The sequence below is a fragment of the Nematolebias whitei genome, chromosome 4 (genome assembly GCF_014905685.2).
Source record: "Nematolebias whitei isolate Nwh7 chromosome 4, NemWhi1, whole genome shotgun sequence".
Lineage (NCBI taxonomy): Eukaryota > Metazoa > Chordata > Actinopteri > Cyprinodontiformes > Rivulidae > Nematolebias > Nematolebias whitei.
Window position 1 is genome coordinate 56,018,576 of NC_056501.1, and position 18,785 is coordinate 56,037,360.

Consider the following 18,785-nt stretch of genomic DNA (forward strand, 5'->3'; position numbering starts at 1 on the left):
TGTGGAGACAAATTTCAGGTTAAATCTGCCGAGTCAAAATGATCAAAGTACTTGTGTTTATTAAACATCTGTTCAGAATTCAAATAAGCTGGCGTGTGCAGCTGTTCTACCTGATCTGCCAGCATAAGGACTGTTTTCATGGTGAAGCGACGAGAGCAGAAGTTAAACAGGTCCTCCAGACTGGGTCCAAGCAGGTCCATGACTAGAACATTGTAGTCCTTCTCCTGGCCATACCACCTGATGAAAAACAAATTGAAGAGAAATATTTATTCATGCATGTTAGTTACACCAGGTTCTTGAAAGCAAAAAACATTTAGTGCAGACTACAAACTTTGTAAACTCTGAAAGACACAAAAAAAAGTTATTTAAAACCAAAACAAGACAGACATTAAATGTTAGTCCTTTAAAAAACAACTCAAATTTTAATTTGTTTGAGACGTAAAAGCTAAAGGTGGTGGTTAAAAATTGAAAATACCCATAATCCTTTGTGTGTACTATCTGCATAGGCCTATTCAACAACAGGCCTGAGACAACGCTTAACATTTTGACGTCCATAGCTGCTCAAAGCGATGTCTGAATCTAATGCTCCAATGTTCACGTCAGCACCTTTTATACTGTGAACGCTGCATTAAGATACAAGACGTTACAACTGACCCAGGTATCTGAAAGACAGCGAGGCGACACAAGTAACACAAGATAAAGATCAAATTATAAATCCTTTAGTTTATTTCATGTGTTTTGCTAGAAAGTTAGACATCCAGCCATTAAACTCTGCTCTGTGTGGATGTGTTACTGGGAGCTGTTGAAAACATCCAGGTCTGTCATCAGGCTGCAGATTAAAACCAGTTTGCTCTACATTCTGAAGACATGAAAGAGGAAAATGTGGGCAGCATTGAAACAGATAAGTTATTTAATGATTGCTCTGATCAGACACCAACTCACAGCTGCTGTGTTTGGTTAAATTTGTGTTTGGGGGACCAGATCCTAATCAATAAATGTTGGGATTAATTTTATGTAGAACGCGACGCACACAGCCAGACAAGGATTGTCTAGAACATTCATATAATGTCCAAGTAAAAATAAAAATATTTAAACAAACTGACGGTAATCCTTGAAGTTTTTATTTACTTCCTCAGTAGGGCTGGGCGATATGGACCAAAATTAATATCGCAATATTTTTAAGATGAATGGCGATCTACGATATGTAGATATGTTTTTTCTTTCCATAAAATAACAAAAATATATTTCGGAGTCAAAACTTAGTTCCAATTATCACACAGGCACAGCTGTAACTGTACAAAAATGTCTAAAAAATAATTGTTTTTTTCCTGCATAACAAACCAAAAACAGCAGTGCACTTAAAATGTAAACAACACATACAGAGCAAATATAATGAAAGTCTGACTTGCTCTTTAAAAAGTCTGATTCTAATGAAGTGAATTCATTCAAACTTTATTAACAAAGCTGTTAGAAAACCCACATTGTTGTGTAGTTGGCTTGTTTACTGAGCTCGGTTCCATTTGGTTATGGCTTGTTTCTGAATTTCATGGTTCCTATGCTCTTGAATGCACCATGGCTTAATAGTTCTCTGCAGCCCACACATCAGATCAGCCAACAGGAAATCTCCAGACCCTCTTGCAGCCATTCTGGACCTGAGTTTAATTCGCTCGTGACAAATTCCTTAATTTCTCACCATTTCAGTCATGGCATCAACGGAGGAGGAAGATATCACTTGCCTCTTGGCAAAAAAACAAAAGAAAAGGCCAGATCAGAGATGAAGAAGGAGAAATTAATACATTTGTGTCGCATACAAAACAGTCTGTCGCTGGGCAGTTTATTGTGCAACACCGCGTACGCGTATGTAAAAATTTAGCTTTGCGTGGACATGCCCCGAGGGGTACGCTCGTACCTCTATGAGTAAGTACCTCCGCGTATGGACGTACGTGGGAGTATACTGGGGTCTTAAATGGGCAAATGGGAAAAGTCCTTCACACACTTGGCTGAATGTGTGTATGCTGATCATGTCACTCAGAATGCATGAACATTTAATACAAATTTTACTTTTTGATTCTAAAGTTCAGAGATGTCGAAGCATGGAGCGAGAGGACTGAGTGATGATTGGAGGTGGGGTGAGGACAGTCGGCATCTCCCCTGCTGCACAGAAATGGTCGCATGCAAACATGTATGGACATTTGTTTTTTTACATGCCATGATCTTTACAGCGGGGCAGGCCACCATCCCTGAATGATGGTTAAGGAAACACTTTATTAGCCTGTAATTTCCAGGACCGTTAATTTTCCAAGCATGTCCTGATATCTATATTCAAAAGATTTTGTCAATCCTCCCTGCTGAGCCTTGTGTTCATTCAGTGTTCTTTGCCAACGTTTGCATGGCAATAAAGTGAAGTAATATGTGGCGTTTTAACATCAACTGAACACAAGAACTTCATCTCTAACTTTTATTAGCAGCTGGAAACAAATTCAGAGCTGTAATTGGTTCATTTTAGGGCTGTTGTAAACGATTATTTTAGTGATCGAGTAATCTATAGATTATTCTGGCAATTTATTGAAAATAAAAAGTCAGGTTCTGCAGTAATTATTCATTTTACAAGTAATACAAATACATGAAAAATAACATTTAAGTAAACAACCCATTTAATTCCTCTTTTTAAAATATTTTATTGCTTAAAATGCAATAACTAGTTGAACCTCCATTTCAGTTTCAACTCTGCGGTATAGCAAAACTTTTGCTTTTTTTTTTTTTTTCTAAAATGCAAAAACAGAAGAGAAATAAATAAGTTTGGATTGAAGGTGGAGATGATCTTCTGGAAGCCTTCATCTTCCACCACGGACAGTGGCTACATGTCTGTGATGATCATATTTAAAATGCTGTTTGTGAAGTCAGCTGCTGGCACAACCCAACATCCTGGAGCCCTATGTACGAAGCAGTTTAACGTATGACTCTGCCATTCACTGAAAAGAAGAAGAAAATTATTTGTGTGTGCATTGTTATACCTTAACAAATATTTTTCAAGTGTACTTCATTGGATATTATAAAATTATTTAATATTAAGGGGCAATCTACACTTTCTGATGACCCTGCTGCAATTAAAGTAACATTAGTATGTCAGTTGTATTTGATTTATGCATTTCAAGCTTTTATTCATGTGTGAGGTTTGAGGATGCATTAATTAAAACCCTCTGTCACTGAATTATTGTTAACCATCACAGAAAAATCTAAATATTGTAAAATATTTTTTATGGATTGTAAAACAGAATTCGATTGAATTCTGAGACCTTTGTTAGAAATTGAGTAATTAAGATAGACAATGTAACAGTTTGGGTTTGTACTTTTCAGTTCTGCAGACTTAACTTGTAATTGTAAATGGTAAAAATACATTGCTATTTTTATTAAGACTATATTATTATTTAGTCTTAGTTGCTTAGCTATAAGCAAATATGACAGTAATAATAAATGCAGATCAAGCCATTTTCAGGTCAAACAAGAAGAAGAAAACCTAACTCATGTAAATACATTTATACTTGAAATATTCACTTTAAATATCTCATTTAAGTCAGGATGGAAGTTCAGCAATAAATAAATGTGTTTCAGTTCATGCCGTCAGTCTGTTGCTGCTTTTATCGTTAACAAACTTGCATTAAGTACTGCATAGCTGTTGTTTTTTTGTGTTTTTTCACATAACTTACAAACAACACCCTGCCAGGTAGCCACTATGATTAGTCAGTAGATTTAACATTAGCAAAAATATGCCTCATTTGACATCTTTAACATGACAGATTATCACACATTTAGGTTAACGTATTTTGCAAAGAGAACATAAATGATACCTGTTGGCAGCAGCGGACGAGTTTGATGCAGACAGTGGGTGTTTTCTCGTCAGACGCTGCAACATCGATGATGTGCTGTTGTGGTTACTCCAGTTCTGCTTTGCAGTGGATGCATTGTGCTGTGTAGTCTTTTCTGTTTAGCCTAAAATGTTTCCAAACTTTTGACAGTTTTTGTTGTTTTCAGAGCTGCTCTTCTATGATTTCTTTGTTTCCCTCCACAGCTACAAACTTAGCACATATGCGTTAGCGGAAGTGCTAGCATTGTGCAACACAAAAACCTTCTGGCTAGACCACAGTGCTCTGGTTTAACGAAGCTTCGAGGCAGATAAATTTGCCTCGAGGATTTTTTGTAATTGAGGTACTTGAATTATTCAAGGAATCATTTCAGCTCTACTTCATTTGACCCAGTTCTCTCATTTCATTGTGCTTTTACACTAGATGCTTGACGTTCACCTCAAAACTTAACTCTTAAGGAGAAAGCAGTAGGGGTGGGCAATATAGCTCAAATATAATATCGTGATATTTCAGAGCATTCTGACCGTAACGATAAATTTTGTGATATAACAAAAAAAAAAAAAAAAAAAGCAGAAATCAGTTATTTGACAAAATGAACTTAACATGTTGCTTTGCAGTATTGTAAAATTAAAAAAAGGGGTAATTTTACTGAAATTACTTTACTTAGTAAAGTATTCAGTCTCCAAGTATAAAAATAAAAAAGATCCTTCTGTTATTTAGATTGAAAAAGTCTGCACAAAATATAGATTAATAAATCCACCACAAAAACTAAAGTGCAGGTGAAGTTTCCCAAAATAACTAAATAAAATAAAATGAAGCTTAAGATCTGTTGAGCATAAATGTAACATCCAACAAATATATGTTGCCTTTAAATGAGCTATAACTTCCAGAACTTGTAACAAGGTGATCAGCTGACCCTGAGCAGGAATGATTCATTTCTCCGATGCTCTGTCTATCATCACCTGACTCTGTTCTTGGTCCATGAACTGTGGAACTAAAGCCCTTAGTATACTGCCGCGTACGTCCATACGCAGAGGTACGCACGTACGTATGCAGAGGTACGCACGTACCCCCCAGGGCATGTCCGTGCAAAGCTCAAATTTTTACGACCGCATATGCGTACGCGGTGTCGCACAATAAACTGCCCAGCGACGGACTGTTTTGTATGCGACACCAATGTATTAAATTCCCCTTCTTTATCTCTGATCTGGCCTTTTCTTTTGTTTTTTTGCCAAGAGGCAGTGATCTCTTCCTCCTCCATTGATGCCATGACTGAAATGGTGAGAAATAGAGGAATTTGTCAAGAAAGAATTAAACTCAGGTCCAGCGTGGCTGTGGGAGTGTCTGGAGATTTCCTGGTGGGCTGGTCTGATGTGTGGGCTGTACAGCCAGCGTTCTGTTTTTTTTATTTATTTTTTTAGATCTTTTTATTAACAACATATAAACACAGAACACCAATGCGGCTGAGGCTGCCAGCGCTCGCTTTTTTTTCTTTTCTTTTTTCCGACCTGTCAATCAGTCCAGTAGACGTGTCAGCAAATGACCAATCGGCGACCTCAATTTGTCCCGAAGGTAAACACCCCTCATCTGTGAAGCTGCTCTGCAGCTGCTCGGGGTGTACGCTGGAGTACGAAGTCTGAACCGTCTGCGTACAGTACACGTGTATGTACGCGTGAACGAACGAACGCAGCAGTATACTGGGGGGCTTAAGGTTGTTTTCACATCTGATAGTCCGGTAGACTCGGTTCGGTTTGGGACCAATATTCATGACATTTTGTTTACATTTGAGCTGGTGCGTTTGCATTCACACTGCACTGTGCAGTCGAGCCAACCTGTTCCCCCGCTCGCCTGTGGGGGCGCTGCACCAGAATTACTGAAAGAAACGACACAAAAACCTCTGAAGACACTTCTTCTGGAAATAAAAACAAAAACTGAGTGGCATCAAGTTTTAGCAGTTTTAGGAGTTATATTTTGTCATTTTTCAAAAATGGACTCAGCATGAGCAGAAGATGAGGCAGAAGACCATGGAGAATATTGTTTTTCACACAAGGCAGCTGACAGCTCCACATAAGGTAAGAGAAATGCGTGTTTGTTTGCCCTGCGCTGTACTCCACTTCTTGCTTGTGGAGCGGGGCCCGGTCTGTTTACATTCACACTGTACTGGAACCGCGCTGGAGTTCTCTTCTACCGGACCGAGACCTAGGTTTTAGCTCGGGCCAGAGTTCGCCTTTTTGTTCCGTGACAGAGTTCGATGGCACGTTCACACCTCCCTAAACGAACCGGACTTTCTAGGAAAACGAGCTAGTGTTCAATTAAAGCGGACTAAAACAGGGCTGGTGTGAATGCACCCTAAAATACAGTTAAGCTGCACATGTTTGTACCGGCAGTTTAGAGCTGGATGGACACAGCTGAGCCATGCATTGTTTTTAGCTTTTTAGCTAGCTAGTATTGCGCGCAACTAATTAGCGTTGCGCCTGTACCGACAGGTGGAGGGGGGGGGGGGGGGAGTTCGGTGTGGTCGTTCTGCGCGCACGGTTATGTTAAAGGGGCGGGGCGCCCTGACGTATTACGTCATGAATTAGCATATCATGACATCTTTTTTTTGCCCGGGCAAGCTTTTTTCAACCGGTATTATCGTGAACAATATGATATAGCCCAGCCCCAGTGAGCAGCTTTTCATGTACTTTAAGGGAAGTATACTTGTTTAGTAGCTGAATAAAGTAAATACTTTATTAAAGCTGAAATATACGTCCATTAAACAAAACGTACACAGGTCTATCTGTCTGGACAGAAATGTATATATATATATTAAAAAAAAAACTAATTCAGTTAAAGCTTCAACCAAAATATCCTTAAAGCAAATACTAAAATTCAAACATTTTTAAAGATTTTTAGCGCCCGTATGAACACTGAAGCCTGACAAGTTTGTGGCCCAGTTCACACTTGCCATTAAAATGAGTCTGGAGAGATCAGATCTTGTTATCTACATAAATTAACAGTCCTACCACACAGAGGGCTGACAGCAGGTCTGACAGGCAGCTTCTAAAAACATTCAATAACTCTCTCTGTATCTTTGTGTGTGTGAGGGTTGCAGTCCCATGGTTCAGAGTCACTGCGTCACTTTGTTACATAAGCGTATTAAGAGACAAAGGCTAAGTACTAAACATAATACTGAAATAAAGAGGCATAAAATGATCAATGACTTAAATCAAAACACTGAAGTAACTTGTTAAAATTGGTAGCACAGAAAGCAGCAGCTGTCCGCTTTTACAGCTTTACCACCAAACGTCAGCGCTGAGTAAACATCAAGGCATCACTGAAGGAACACGTACCGCCCAACCAGGTTTAGACTAACGTTACGCAGAGAAAGGACGAGGTTACAGTCGTCCTGGTTGAACGATGTAAATGATAATTTCATATTGTTGTCAACAATGGGAGCAGCGTCCTGTTAAAAACCACTGACACGAACACAAAGCTCTTAACCGAGACTAAACTCTAAAGCTCAGTATCAACAGCAACAATTTCCTGTGGGATCAATAAAGATTTTATTCTGATTCATGCTCAATAATCCAGGTAGAAAAATCTAACAAAGTTAAGTCAGGTCCACTGGACGGTTTCTTTTTGTTGAAACGTTTTGGCTTTCATCCAAAAGACTCCATCAGTCTGAGGAGCCACAACAACCTCAGTATTGGTTTCTCATGTAGTTTCTGTAGATTACTACCTGAATTACTGAGCATGGATCAGGATATTTTCAACAATTTTGGCCTTGGCTGCCTCAAACGAGTCGGCAGGGGAGAGGGTGGACTCCAGAAACCATCTGAGCACCATCAAACTGGTTGACCCACTTATAGAAGGTGCTATTTATAAGACTGAGTTTGTCTGCAGCTCCTCAGACTAATGAAGTCTTTTGGATGAAAGATGAAACATTACAGCAAGAAGAACCTGTCCAGAGAACCTGACTTAACTGTAATGGATCTAAAGCTCAGTATTTGTGACTTAACGGAAACAGCAGTTGTGCCGTGTTAATTTGACTGTAAAACTGATCTGATTTTATAATATCCAATGAAGTACACTTGAAAATGTATTAAGGCATACAGTGAGGAAAATAAGTATTTGAACACCCTGCGACTTTGCAAGTTCTCCCACTTAGAAATCATGGAGGGGTCTGAAATTTTCATCTTAGGTGCATGTCCACTGTGAGAGACATAATCTAAAAAAAATAATAAAAAAAAAAAATCCAGAAATCACAATGTATGCATTTTTAAATAATTTATTTGTGTTACTGCTGCAAATAAGTATTTGAAGACCTGTGAAAATCAATGTTAATATTTGGTACAGTATCCTTTGTTTGCAATTACAGAGGTCAAACGTTTCCTGGAGTTTTTCACCATGTCTGCACACACTGCAGCAGGATTCTGGCCCATTCCTCCACACAGATTATCTCTAGATCAGCCAGGTTTCTGGGCTGACGCTGAGCAACACGGAGTTGGAGCTCCCTCCAAAGATTTTCTATAGGGTTTAAATATGGAGACTGGCTAGGCCACTCCAGAACCTTGATATGCTTCTAACGGAGTCACTCCTTGGTTCTCCTGGCTGTGTGCTTTGGGTCATTGTCATGTTGGAAGACCCAGCCATGACCCATCTTCAATGCTCTAACTGAGGCGAGTGGAATTACGACCAAAAAGTTCTATTTTGGTCTCAACTGACCTCACAACTTTCTCCCATGACTCCTCTGGATCATCCAAATGGTCATGGGCAAACTTAACACGGGTCTGGACGTGTGCTGATTTAAGCAGGGGAACCTTCCGTGCCATAAATGATTTTAAACTATGACATCTTAATGTATTACCCATAGTAACCTTAGAAACAGTGGTGCCAGCTCTCTTCAGGTCATTGACCAGCTCCTCCCGTGTAGTTCTGGGCTGATTCCTCACCTTTCTAAGGATCATCGATACGCCACGAGGTGAGATCTTGCATGGAGCCCCAGTCCGAGGGAGAATGACAGTCATGTTTAGCTTCTTCCATTTTATCCAACAGTTGATCTTTTTTCACCAAGCTGCTTGGCAATTGCCCCGTAGTCCATTCCAGCCTTGGGGAGGTCTACAATTTTGTCTCTGGTGTCTTTGGACAGCTCTTTGGTCTTAGCCATGTTAGTAGTTGGAGTCTTACTGATTGTGTGGGGTGGACAGGTGTCTTTATGCAGCCAACAACCTCAAACAGATGCTTCTAATTTAGAATAATACGTGGAGTGGAGGTGGACTTTTTAGAGACGGACGAACAGGTCTTTGAGGGCCAGAATTGTTGCCGATTGGCAGGTGTTCAAATACTTATTTGCAGCAGTAACACACAAATAAATTCTTTAAAAAAGCATACATTGTGATTTCCATTTTTTTTTTTTTTAGATTATGTCTCTCACAGTGGACATGCACCTAAGATGAAAATTTCAGATCCCTCCATGATTTCTAAGTGGGAGAACTTCCAAAGTCGCAGGGTGTTCAAATATTTATTTTCCTCACTGTAGCTATGAACAAACAAATAATAATTTTATTGTACTTCTTTTCAGTAAATCGCAGAGTCACACATTGGACAGCTTTGTGCAAAGTGCACCAGGATGTTCAGCTATGCAAGCAGCAGACTTCACCAACAGCATTATAAATATGATAATCACGGACATGCGGCCGCTGTCTGTGGTGGAAGATGAAGACTTCCAGAAAATTATCTCAACCTTCAATCCAAATTATGTCTTTCCCTCCAGATCCTACTTTATAAAAATGGTGGAGAAAAAGTATGAAGAAATCAAAGACAAGTTGAAAAAAACAGCTCCTTTAAAGACTTGAGCAACGGTCAAACACATACACATTTGTATGTTGAGACATTTAAGAAAGGCATATTGATGCTATTTGCAAGAATACGTTCATTATATGTTGGCTTTGAAAAATAAAATCTTTCATTTTACCCTGTATTCATCCACTCACCTTCTCACTAGGGTTGTTATAGATAAACCGGTTTGACAAGCTAGCAATATGGTTGTGTCGGTAGCAGCCGTATAAATCGACAGCAACCAGCCACAAATGCTGAGATGAACCGGTTGAAGAGACATGAACCGGGTATCGCGAGACTAGCTCGGTTGACAGTGCGTTTATAAAACAACGCGAGAGTCGGAAATGCCCGCAAAGCTATTCTCACGCATGCTCCGTAGCTCACCAAGACAACGAGAATGGATGTAAATAGTAGCAGCGTTAGCGGGTCACCGAGAAAGATTTTCAATACAGCAGCCAGGCAATTGTCTAAAGTGTGGAACGTTTTCGGGTTTTACAAGAAGGACGGAAAACTCGACAAAAACCATGCTATTTGTAAGCTATGCAGAGCACCTCTGAAGTACACTGGTAGCACAACAAACCTTGATCAACATGCAACGAGAAAACACAGAGGAGTATGGCGAACTTCTCAAGCCCCATAACAAGGAGCAGGAGCAGGCAGCTGCCACACAGAGAGCGACGGGTAACGTTATCACTAAATTTTACGGGCAACTCGGCGACAGTTCATCACAAGCTAAGGATATAACAGTATCAATAACCCGTTTCATAGCTAAGGGCTTATGGCCGTACAATATAGTGGAGGGGGAAGGATTTCAGGATTTGATTCATACGTTAGAGCCCAGATATAAGATTCCGTCCCGGCAGCATTTCACAAACGCATGCATGCCAGCGTTGCATGCCCAAGTGAAGAGCCAAGTTGAAAAAGAATTGGCACATGCAGAGCGAGTTGCTGTTACAACCGATGCCTGGACGTCATGCTCCACTGAGTCTTATGTGACCATCACTGTCCACTACATCTCTCCAGACTGGAAGTTAAATGTGCATGTGTTGCAAACCAGGGCATTCAAAGGATCCCACACTGGGAAAAACATTGGTGCGCTGCTAAAACAGGCATGTGTTGACTGGAACCTTCTTGATAAAGATCCAGCCCTGGTGACAGACAATGCCACAAACATGGTACTAGCTGGAGTGGAAGCAGAGATGACCCCTCACCTCATGTCCTTTGCACACACTATTAATCTCGCCACACAGAAAGCCTTTAAAGTTGACACAGTAGCAAGGTTGCTGGGGACAGTGAGGAAAGCCGTTGCCTTTTTTCATCGTAGTGTGAGGGCAGCAGAAATTCTTTAAGAGAAACAGAAACAACTAGCCTTGCCTTCCCATAAACTCGTCCAAGATGTATCCACGCGGTGGAATAGCTCCCATGACGTGCTTGAACGCTTTTTTGAGCAACATCCTGCGATTTCTGCAGCACTCATGTCCAGGGACCTCAGAAAGGAGAAGAGGTGAGTACTCTCAAGGACAAAGACTTCTGCGACATTGAAGACATTGTCAAACTGATGGCACCGGTCAAACTTGTCACTACCAGCATGTCTGAAGACAAGCGACCCACACTCTCAATGATTCTTCCTGTAAAAGCAAAGCTTAAAAAGAACTTTGAACCATCAGATGAAGACTCAGTGTTAATCAGAGAGATGAAGCAGGCGTTCAAGAATGACTTGGAGAAACGCTACTCAGGCCTTGAAGATCTCTTCCACACTGCAGCAGCTCTGGACCCCCGTTTTAAGTCCCTGCCCTTCCTCAGTAACCATGATGAGAGGACATTCACAAGCATATCAGCAGAAGCAGCATCCCTGTATCACAAGGTAAATCCCCCAACACACTGTCAAAATACATATTACAGTACATTCAGTTACAGTCTGCTGTGTTTTGTTGCTGTCATTAGATATATTCTGACTACTGTTTATTTGATTCTTTACACTGCATTTAACCATACTGTACACTAAATGTTATTTCATGTTTTATTTCTAGGTAAAGGGGGGGGGGTGTCAGTTCAGAGAGGTCCAGTGCAGACTGATCCATGTCAGAGTGAACCTGCAAATGGAGATCCGGACATCTGCATTGATGTACCCCAGACCCAAGATGAGCATAAAGGTCTGTGTGTTTTATAACTTGTGATCAAGAACGAGAAGACTTTGTCTTAAACTTGTGCTGCAGTCATAGTATCAGTATAAAACACATTCACTATAATGAGAGGATCTGCATGCAAAGAAAGAGTTAAATAATAATGATGATAATGATACATATTTTACATATGTACACGACTCCTTACATAAATAAATTCTGAACATCAAATGAAGATTTATACATAAAATGGTAGTCAATTAAAAAACTTCATGGCAAACATAACCAGTAATATAAGGTACTTGTTTTCTATTTCAGATGATAAACCTCCTTGTAAAAAGAAGAACGTCAGCCTGGACCAGCTGTTGGGAGAAGACTTTCAAGTAAGTAAGGACGGCATCTAGATCTGTGAGGGACCAGGCCAATGAAGAAGTCAAGAGGTACAGAGCGCGTGATCCTTTGCCCCTGAACAAAAACCCACTACAGTGGTGGAAAGAGCAACAGGACTTGCCACTGCTGTCATCTGTAGCTAAAATGTATCTGTGCATACCAGCCACCAGTGTGGCATCTGAGAGAGTTTTCAGCACTGCAGGAGATATTGTTTCCACAAAACGCAGTCTACTCAAACATGAGCATGTGGATCAGCTGATTTTCCTTAAGAAAAATCTGCCGCAAAAAAAAAGATGAGGACAGTGATTATGATGAATAAAAATATAGGTAAACATACAAACATAAGGAAGTGAACTACTTCACTGTGTTTGAGTTCAGATTGAACCTGACGTGAATGTAGAAATGCAGGACATTACTTTTGTTCAGACTACCTCACCAGGTCAGAAAGCTGCACTTTGATTTCTTTTATACATGTAATCGGCACTTTGACTGTTGATATGTGCTGCTGATTTATCCATGCTGCTGATCTGATCTCATGCTGCTGTTTAAATGACATGATGTTATATTAATCTGTGCCCACCTGCTCACACAAAATCATGTTCGTGCTGCTGTTTTAGGCGTACTGTTCTTGCATTTTGTTTTTGTATTATTAAGTTCAAGTTCAAGTTGTGTTTATTTGTCATATGCAAGGTTAACACAATGAAATGTTCAGGATGAGAAGAACCGATTTGACTTGCTAAAAAACAAGCAAACAAGAAATACTAAAGCATGCAATAAGGGTACAAAATAAACTACCAAAAAGTGAAAAAGTAATTATAATATTTACAAAGTTTCTGAAGAGACAAATGGTAAACATTGTAGAATTTTTACAGTGAAGCAGAATGAATTTGTGTGAATAAGTATTTCAAGGTAGTAATGTAATATAAGCTAAACTGCACATGATATATATTGCACATAACTACCAAACTACACAGGGTGTGTGACAGGTTATTGCACAGGTCCTTTGTGCTTACTGTAGCTTATTCCTATTTTTTTTTTTATTACATGCTGCTGTAATCATTTGTGCATTTATCATTTTTCTTTATTTTCTCATTTTTTACTGATCCCATCAAACAAAGAAATATTCTTTTAGCTGGTCTTTTTAGGTCCATGTCTAAAAATAAACACATTTGACATGTGATTCTGTTGTTTGGATTTTTACTTTATTTTTGCCAGTGCCTTACTGCACGCTTTTAGATATGATATATGTAGACTTTTACAAATTTAAAATAATGTAAGAATGTCACATTTATAGAAATGTCCCTTTTTGTTCATAATTAATATTTGTCTACATTCAACAAATGTTAAACTGTAGAATTATATAAAGTTGAATCGAATCGCTCTTCCACTGTATCTAATCGAATCGTTCTGTTTTTAAAATAAATCGTTTTTGAATCGAATCGTAACCTTTGTATCTAGATGCGAATCGAATCGTCTATCACACTGAGATGTACAACCCTACTTCTCACCGACGCATGTTCGTACTGCTGCTGTTCAGTTTTGGTACTATTAGTAATTAGTGTATTCTTAGTTTAGTGTATTTCTTAGTTATCTTAGATCTTATTATCGTTTTTCTTTACATTTTATACTTTTGTTGGATGTAACTTACCCTGTGTCCACAATTTTGTTCCACCACATGCACCAAATATGTAAATGACAATAGAAACTTTGATCCTTGAAAACGCACAAGTGGATTTTGTTATAGCTCAGACTTTCAAGTTGAATTTATAAAGGGCAGTGTTTACCATTTTTGCTTTAATTTGTTTTCTATTTCATGTTAATGTAGTTTTTTCACTTCTGTTTTTACATTTTAGAAATAAGAAAGTTTTGCTACACTTCAGAGAAATGGAGGTTCAACATGTAATTACATTTTAAAATAAAATATTTTTAAAAGAGGAATTAAATGGATTATTTACTTAATGTTCTTTTTCGTGTATTTAAATGAGTGGTTACTGCAGAACCTGACCAATTTTATTTTCGATTACTCTATTAATCACAAGAATATTCTATAGATTCCTCGATTACTAAAATATTAGTTTACAACAGCCACTTATTCAAGTCACCAGACCAGACTAGGGAGGTGCCCAGGGAGCATCCTTACCAGATGCCCGAACCACCTCAACTGGCTCCTCTCGACGTGGAGGAGCAGTGGTTCTACTCCAAGTCTCTCCTGATAACTGAACTCCTCATCCTGTCTCTAAGGGAGAGTCCAGCTGCCCTGCAGAGGAAACTCATTTTAGCTTCCTAAATCCATGATCTTAAGTCTTCAGTGTTTCCCCTAGTTAGCTTGCCATGGCGGGGTTCTCATCTCATCCATGATTTTTGCTGATTGGGGGGACGAAGACATGTCTGAGCGCAGCTTGTACTAATAGATTTTGAGCGGGGGCGGGCAAGATGAGGGAAGAGGCAATGTGAGTGCTGCCTTTGGCTTTTTAGCTAGAGAGCTTGTATTTTGTGCTGCTAGCTTAGTGATATGTCAGTGCCAGGTGGGGGTGGGAGGGGCAAGTTCAGTTTGGTAGGCGAGGTGCTCAGTTCTGTTGACGGGGTGGGGCACCCCACCTGTATAATGGTAGAGGAAACACTGGTCTTTCAGTTTCTACCCAGAGCTCCTCCTTGAATTGCCAACTTATCGTGGTGGAGCAGTTTGTGCTCCTGACAGATCCTAGGAGCTATGCTGTCAGAGGCATCTGTAACTGACCCTGCTAAGGTCTCCTGAGGCAGACGGTTCCTAGATGACAGGCCAAACCATGAACGATACCACACACGTGTATGGACAAAAATTAACAAGCAGCTCAATGTCCCTTGCCCGGACATGGGTTACTGGGACCCCATCCTGGCTGGGGCAGTGGTTTGTCAGTGAGCACCTGTTGACCGGGTCTCTACCCATGGAGCCTAGTCAGGCTCAGCCTCAGCAACATGGGTTTGCCTTCTTATGTGCTCTCCACCTGCAGGAGGGGCCCTACGAGTCGGGTGAAGGATGACGGTGGGGGCCTTGGTGATTTGACTCTGGTTTACCAAAGCTGGCATTCACTTCCCCATCACTTTAAATTTCAGACTTTAGACTAGGGACTAGATTCTTTACCCATTTCTGACACCCAACAAACATTTAGTGTTTTTGATTCAGTCTTATTAATAAAAGTTGCGGCTGCTTTACAGCTCAGTTAATCCGGAGCGTGTCGGCTGACCATGAAACTAATAAAATGTTTAAAACTGTATTAAACTTAAGAAGCACGTATCTTTGTGATGTTCTCCTGAGCATTGTACTGTATAAAAACGTTAACATTGACTTTATTTTTATTAATATACTCTATTAATCCCCAATGGTGAAATTAATTCTCTGATTTTTCCCATTGCATATGTGAGCACATGTGAAGCAGAGAGCTGCCATCTAAAAGCGTCAGTATACTCGGGTGTACTTCAGACCACAGAGGCCCACGCGTACCAGATTAGTCGAAGCAGACGCCCGCAGGGTAGGTCCGTGCCAACTCAATTTTTGCGACCACGTACGTGTACTCTGTGTCACACAATAAACTGCCTGGCGAAGGACTGTTTTGTATGTGACATCAATGTATTAAATTTCCCTTCTTCATCCCTGATCTGGCCTTTTCTTTTGTTTGGGTGTCTTGCTCAGAGTCACAGTGCCATGTGGGAATGGCTGGGAATAGAGCCTGGGGCTTTCGGGTCCCGGGTCGTCTGCCTTGCCTCTACCCCATCTCGGCCCCCAACCATGTAGGGATGGTTAAAACTTTTGCACAGTGGTCTGTGTCCACAGATACAGGTAGCCAATGTTAAGAACACACTTTTTCTTTCTTCTGATATTTCACCTAATTATCAAGAAATAAGGAAGTTGTTAATTTGATGTAGGTCATCAGTTTTTTATGATAAACTAAAGGAAAATATTAATTTTAAAACTAAAGTAGACATGACTTCCTTATTTTTCCACCAAGCCAATTTTATTAATCTGTTTGATGAAGGTCTACCCATTTATTCTAGACTCACCATGTTTGTCTTCCTCAGCAGGACTTGCTGCGGTGTGCAGAATTAAACACGTCCACAGCTCAACCATTAAACAACAAGTCTTATTAGTCTAGTTCACGGAACACGTATTTCAAAAACGATGTCACGGAAAAAGGCCCAAGAAATGAGTGAAAAAGCCCGAAGTTGTCTGTAGGAGCAGGAGTCGCTGCGCCGCCATTTTCTCCATGTAGACACACAACAAAAGAGGAGCGGCCATTTCAGCAGCGGCAGCAGCTTCTGCTAATCCTGGTGGGTCAGAGGCCCGAACAGGTTGCACAACAACACGGAACAAGTCCCGAGACTTTCTCTGAACACCCGGGAGGTTAAAAACCGAGAATTGAAGCAGTGTATTAAAAACACATTAAAGACTTCCCGAATCAGACAGACGGTCTTTACCTGATGTGTGGGATCCCAACACCTCCTTGTAGGATCTTGTACAGCTTACTTTCGTACAACAGCTGTGGGTGTCTGGCTTTTTGTGATTCCAACTTTACAGCTACTTCCTGAGGATCACATAGATCATGAGATGGATCCGGACCAGCCTTAACTGGGACTAGTTAGTACATCGTGTGAAAGAACAGCTGACGAGGAGAAAACATCTCGCCGAGCCCAAACACATAGAAATCGATCATTACCTCTCCATTTGTGATGTTGATGGCCAGGTATATGTCACCGAAAGATCCCGATCCAATCTTTCGAACGAGCTTGTACTTCCCACCGACTATGAACTCTGCTTTGGAGCCGCTGCTGCTCGCCATAATAAGATCCACTCGGGTACAATTTCCAACGGATTTGGTTTTTTTTATGTGGGTCTAGCCTGATTTTCAGCAGGACATAGAGCTGTGTGTTCAGACCGCGACGTTACAGGATAAAATGAGCGCTGCCAGCTCTCAGCACGAACAATAATCGTCGACAAAAGAAAGGAGGAACAATCAAATTTTCAATATTTCTTCTAGAGTTCTTCTCTTTGTCGTGAGCTTTCAGGTGAAATGACCGTATATTAGACACAGTCATCGAATAAAAAACAAAAAAGACGTGTCAGCGCCACAGTATATACACCCAAGACTAAATCCCAACAAGTTTACGGCCTTCAGATGGACTGTTAGCAGCTAATGCTAGCCACATCGAACGTTAGCATCGAGCGAACGATGTCGCGAGGACCCCGCTGGAACAAAGTTCCGGCCTTCTCCCGGTTCTGAGGCCAAATTACTCTTTCGACGGTACTGCTGCCGTTACGATCCCCCGGGAGCGTTTTTGGCTAAATTAAAGGGTCGCAATCGTCGGTACAAAGTGCAACCCACTCACTCCGCCATCTTGTCTTCTCTAGCCTGTCTCAGCTGGTTTCCGTTGGAGGCGGAGACCAGCCCCGAACATCCGGGTACTTAGGCCTTGCGCAAAGTTCGAGCCTAAGTAGAGAAAACAGGTCGAAATGTAACTTCCCTGGTTCCTGATTGAACGGTCCTAAACGCACCAATTTTTTATGACTGGGTAAACACAATGTCACTGGCAGCAAATTAAGCTGTAGAAAAACATTTATAAACATGTTCTTTTTTTTCATCAGATGAACGTACAGCGCCACCCAGTGGCCAGATTAGTCCCATCCTGACACCCCTCGAGAGTATTTCATTATAGTCCGTAGGTTATATAATAATGTACATTATATGTACATTAATGTACATTATAATCTGGATTTTAGACTAAAATCCACCTGAGATGAGGAATTGTTATTCCAGATGTTATTTTTTTTCATTTGTGCAACTTTTAGTTTTTTTTTTAATATTTAGCTTTGTCAGCCATGTTTTTCTCATTTAAAATCGGGGTTGGGCACAGTTCTGCTGTTTTTATGCTAATTTCAGCTTTTTCAGCTCAATCCAAACAATTAAACTTTTTTCAGCCTAATTCAGCAAAATTATGCTCTACCCACTTCCTTCTGATAATTTAAGCTTCTTTCTGCTTGTTTTAGCTACTATTCAGCAGTTCTTGGCAAATTTCAGCTTTTTTTCGGATAATTTCAACTTTATCGTGCTAATTTCTGACTCTTTCGGCCTTAGAGAAAACAGTTAAGATCACTTCACTTCCTTTTGGAAATTTAAGCTTCTTTCTACATTTCTTTAGCTACTATTCAGCTGTTTTGGGGAAATGTCAGCTTTTTAAAGATAATTTCCACTTCTGCTTTCTTCTGCTAACTTAGGCTTGTTCTTCCTTTTCAGCTACATTTCTGCATGCTTTTAGCTAATTTCAGCTGTTTTTCAGCAGGTTCTTCAGCAATAAGCATTCACACTGCAATTTTGCAGGAAATGCAATTGCTCTAGTTGTTATTGTTGAGCAGATCAGTGCTTTCACTAACTTTGGAAACCATTAGTGGAATTAGCTTTGCTAAATTAGGTTTCGCCAACATTAAGTCCACTAACAAAATTTAAAAGTTTTTTCCTGTCAGTTGTGGCCATGTCTTGAAGAGTTTGTTATACGCTAGTGGCGTGTACACAGACAAGACGTGATTGACGGTCAACTTGCTGACAAGTAGCAAGTTGGC

The 18,785-nt window shown here is 40.3% G+C and overlaps 1 protein-coding gene across 2 annotated transcripts in view; it reads right to left on the bottom strand.

The window, feature by feature from the left end:
• The window catches only part of csnk1a1 (casein kinase 1, alpha 1), a 45,550-nt gene extending 27,926 nt beyond the window's left edge, over positions 1-17,624 (bottom strand). For both annotated transcript variants that reach the window (XM_037675448.1, XM_037675447.1), the window contains exons 1-3: positions 16,888-17,624; positions 16,649-16,755; positions 111-237 (exon numbers count right to left, since the gene is read on the bottom strand). In XM_037675448.1, coding sequence (XP_037531376.1) covers positions 111-237; positions 16,649-16,755; positions 16,888-17,010 — 357 coding nt within the window. In that variant the 5' untranslated portion in view covers positions 17,011-17,624. The remainder of the gene's footprint in view (positions 1-110; positions 238-16,648; positions 16,756-16,887) is intronic.
• Between the last annotated feature and the right edge of the window lie 1,161 nt (positions 17,625-18,785).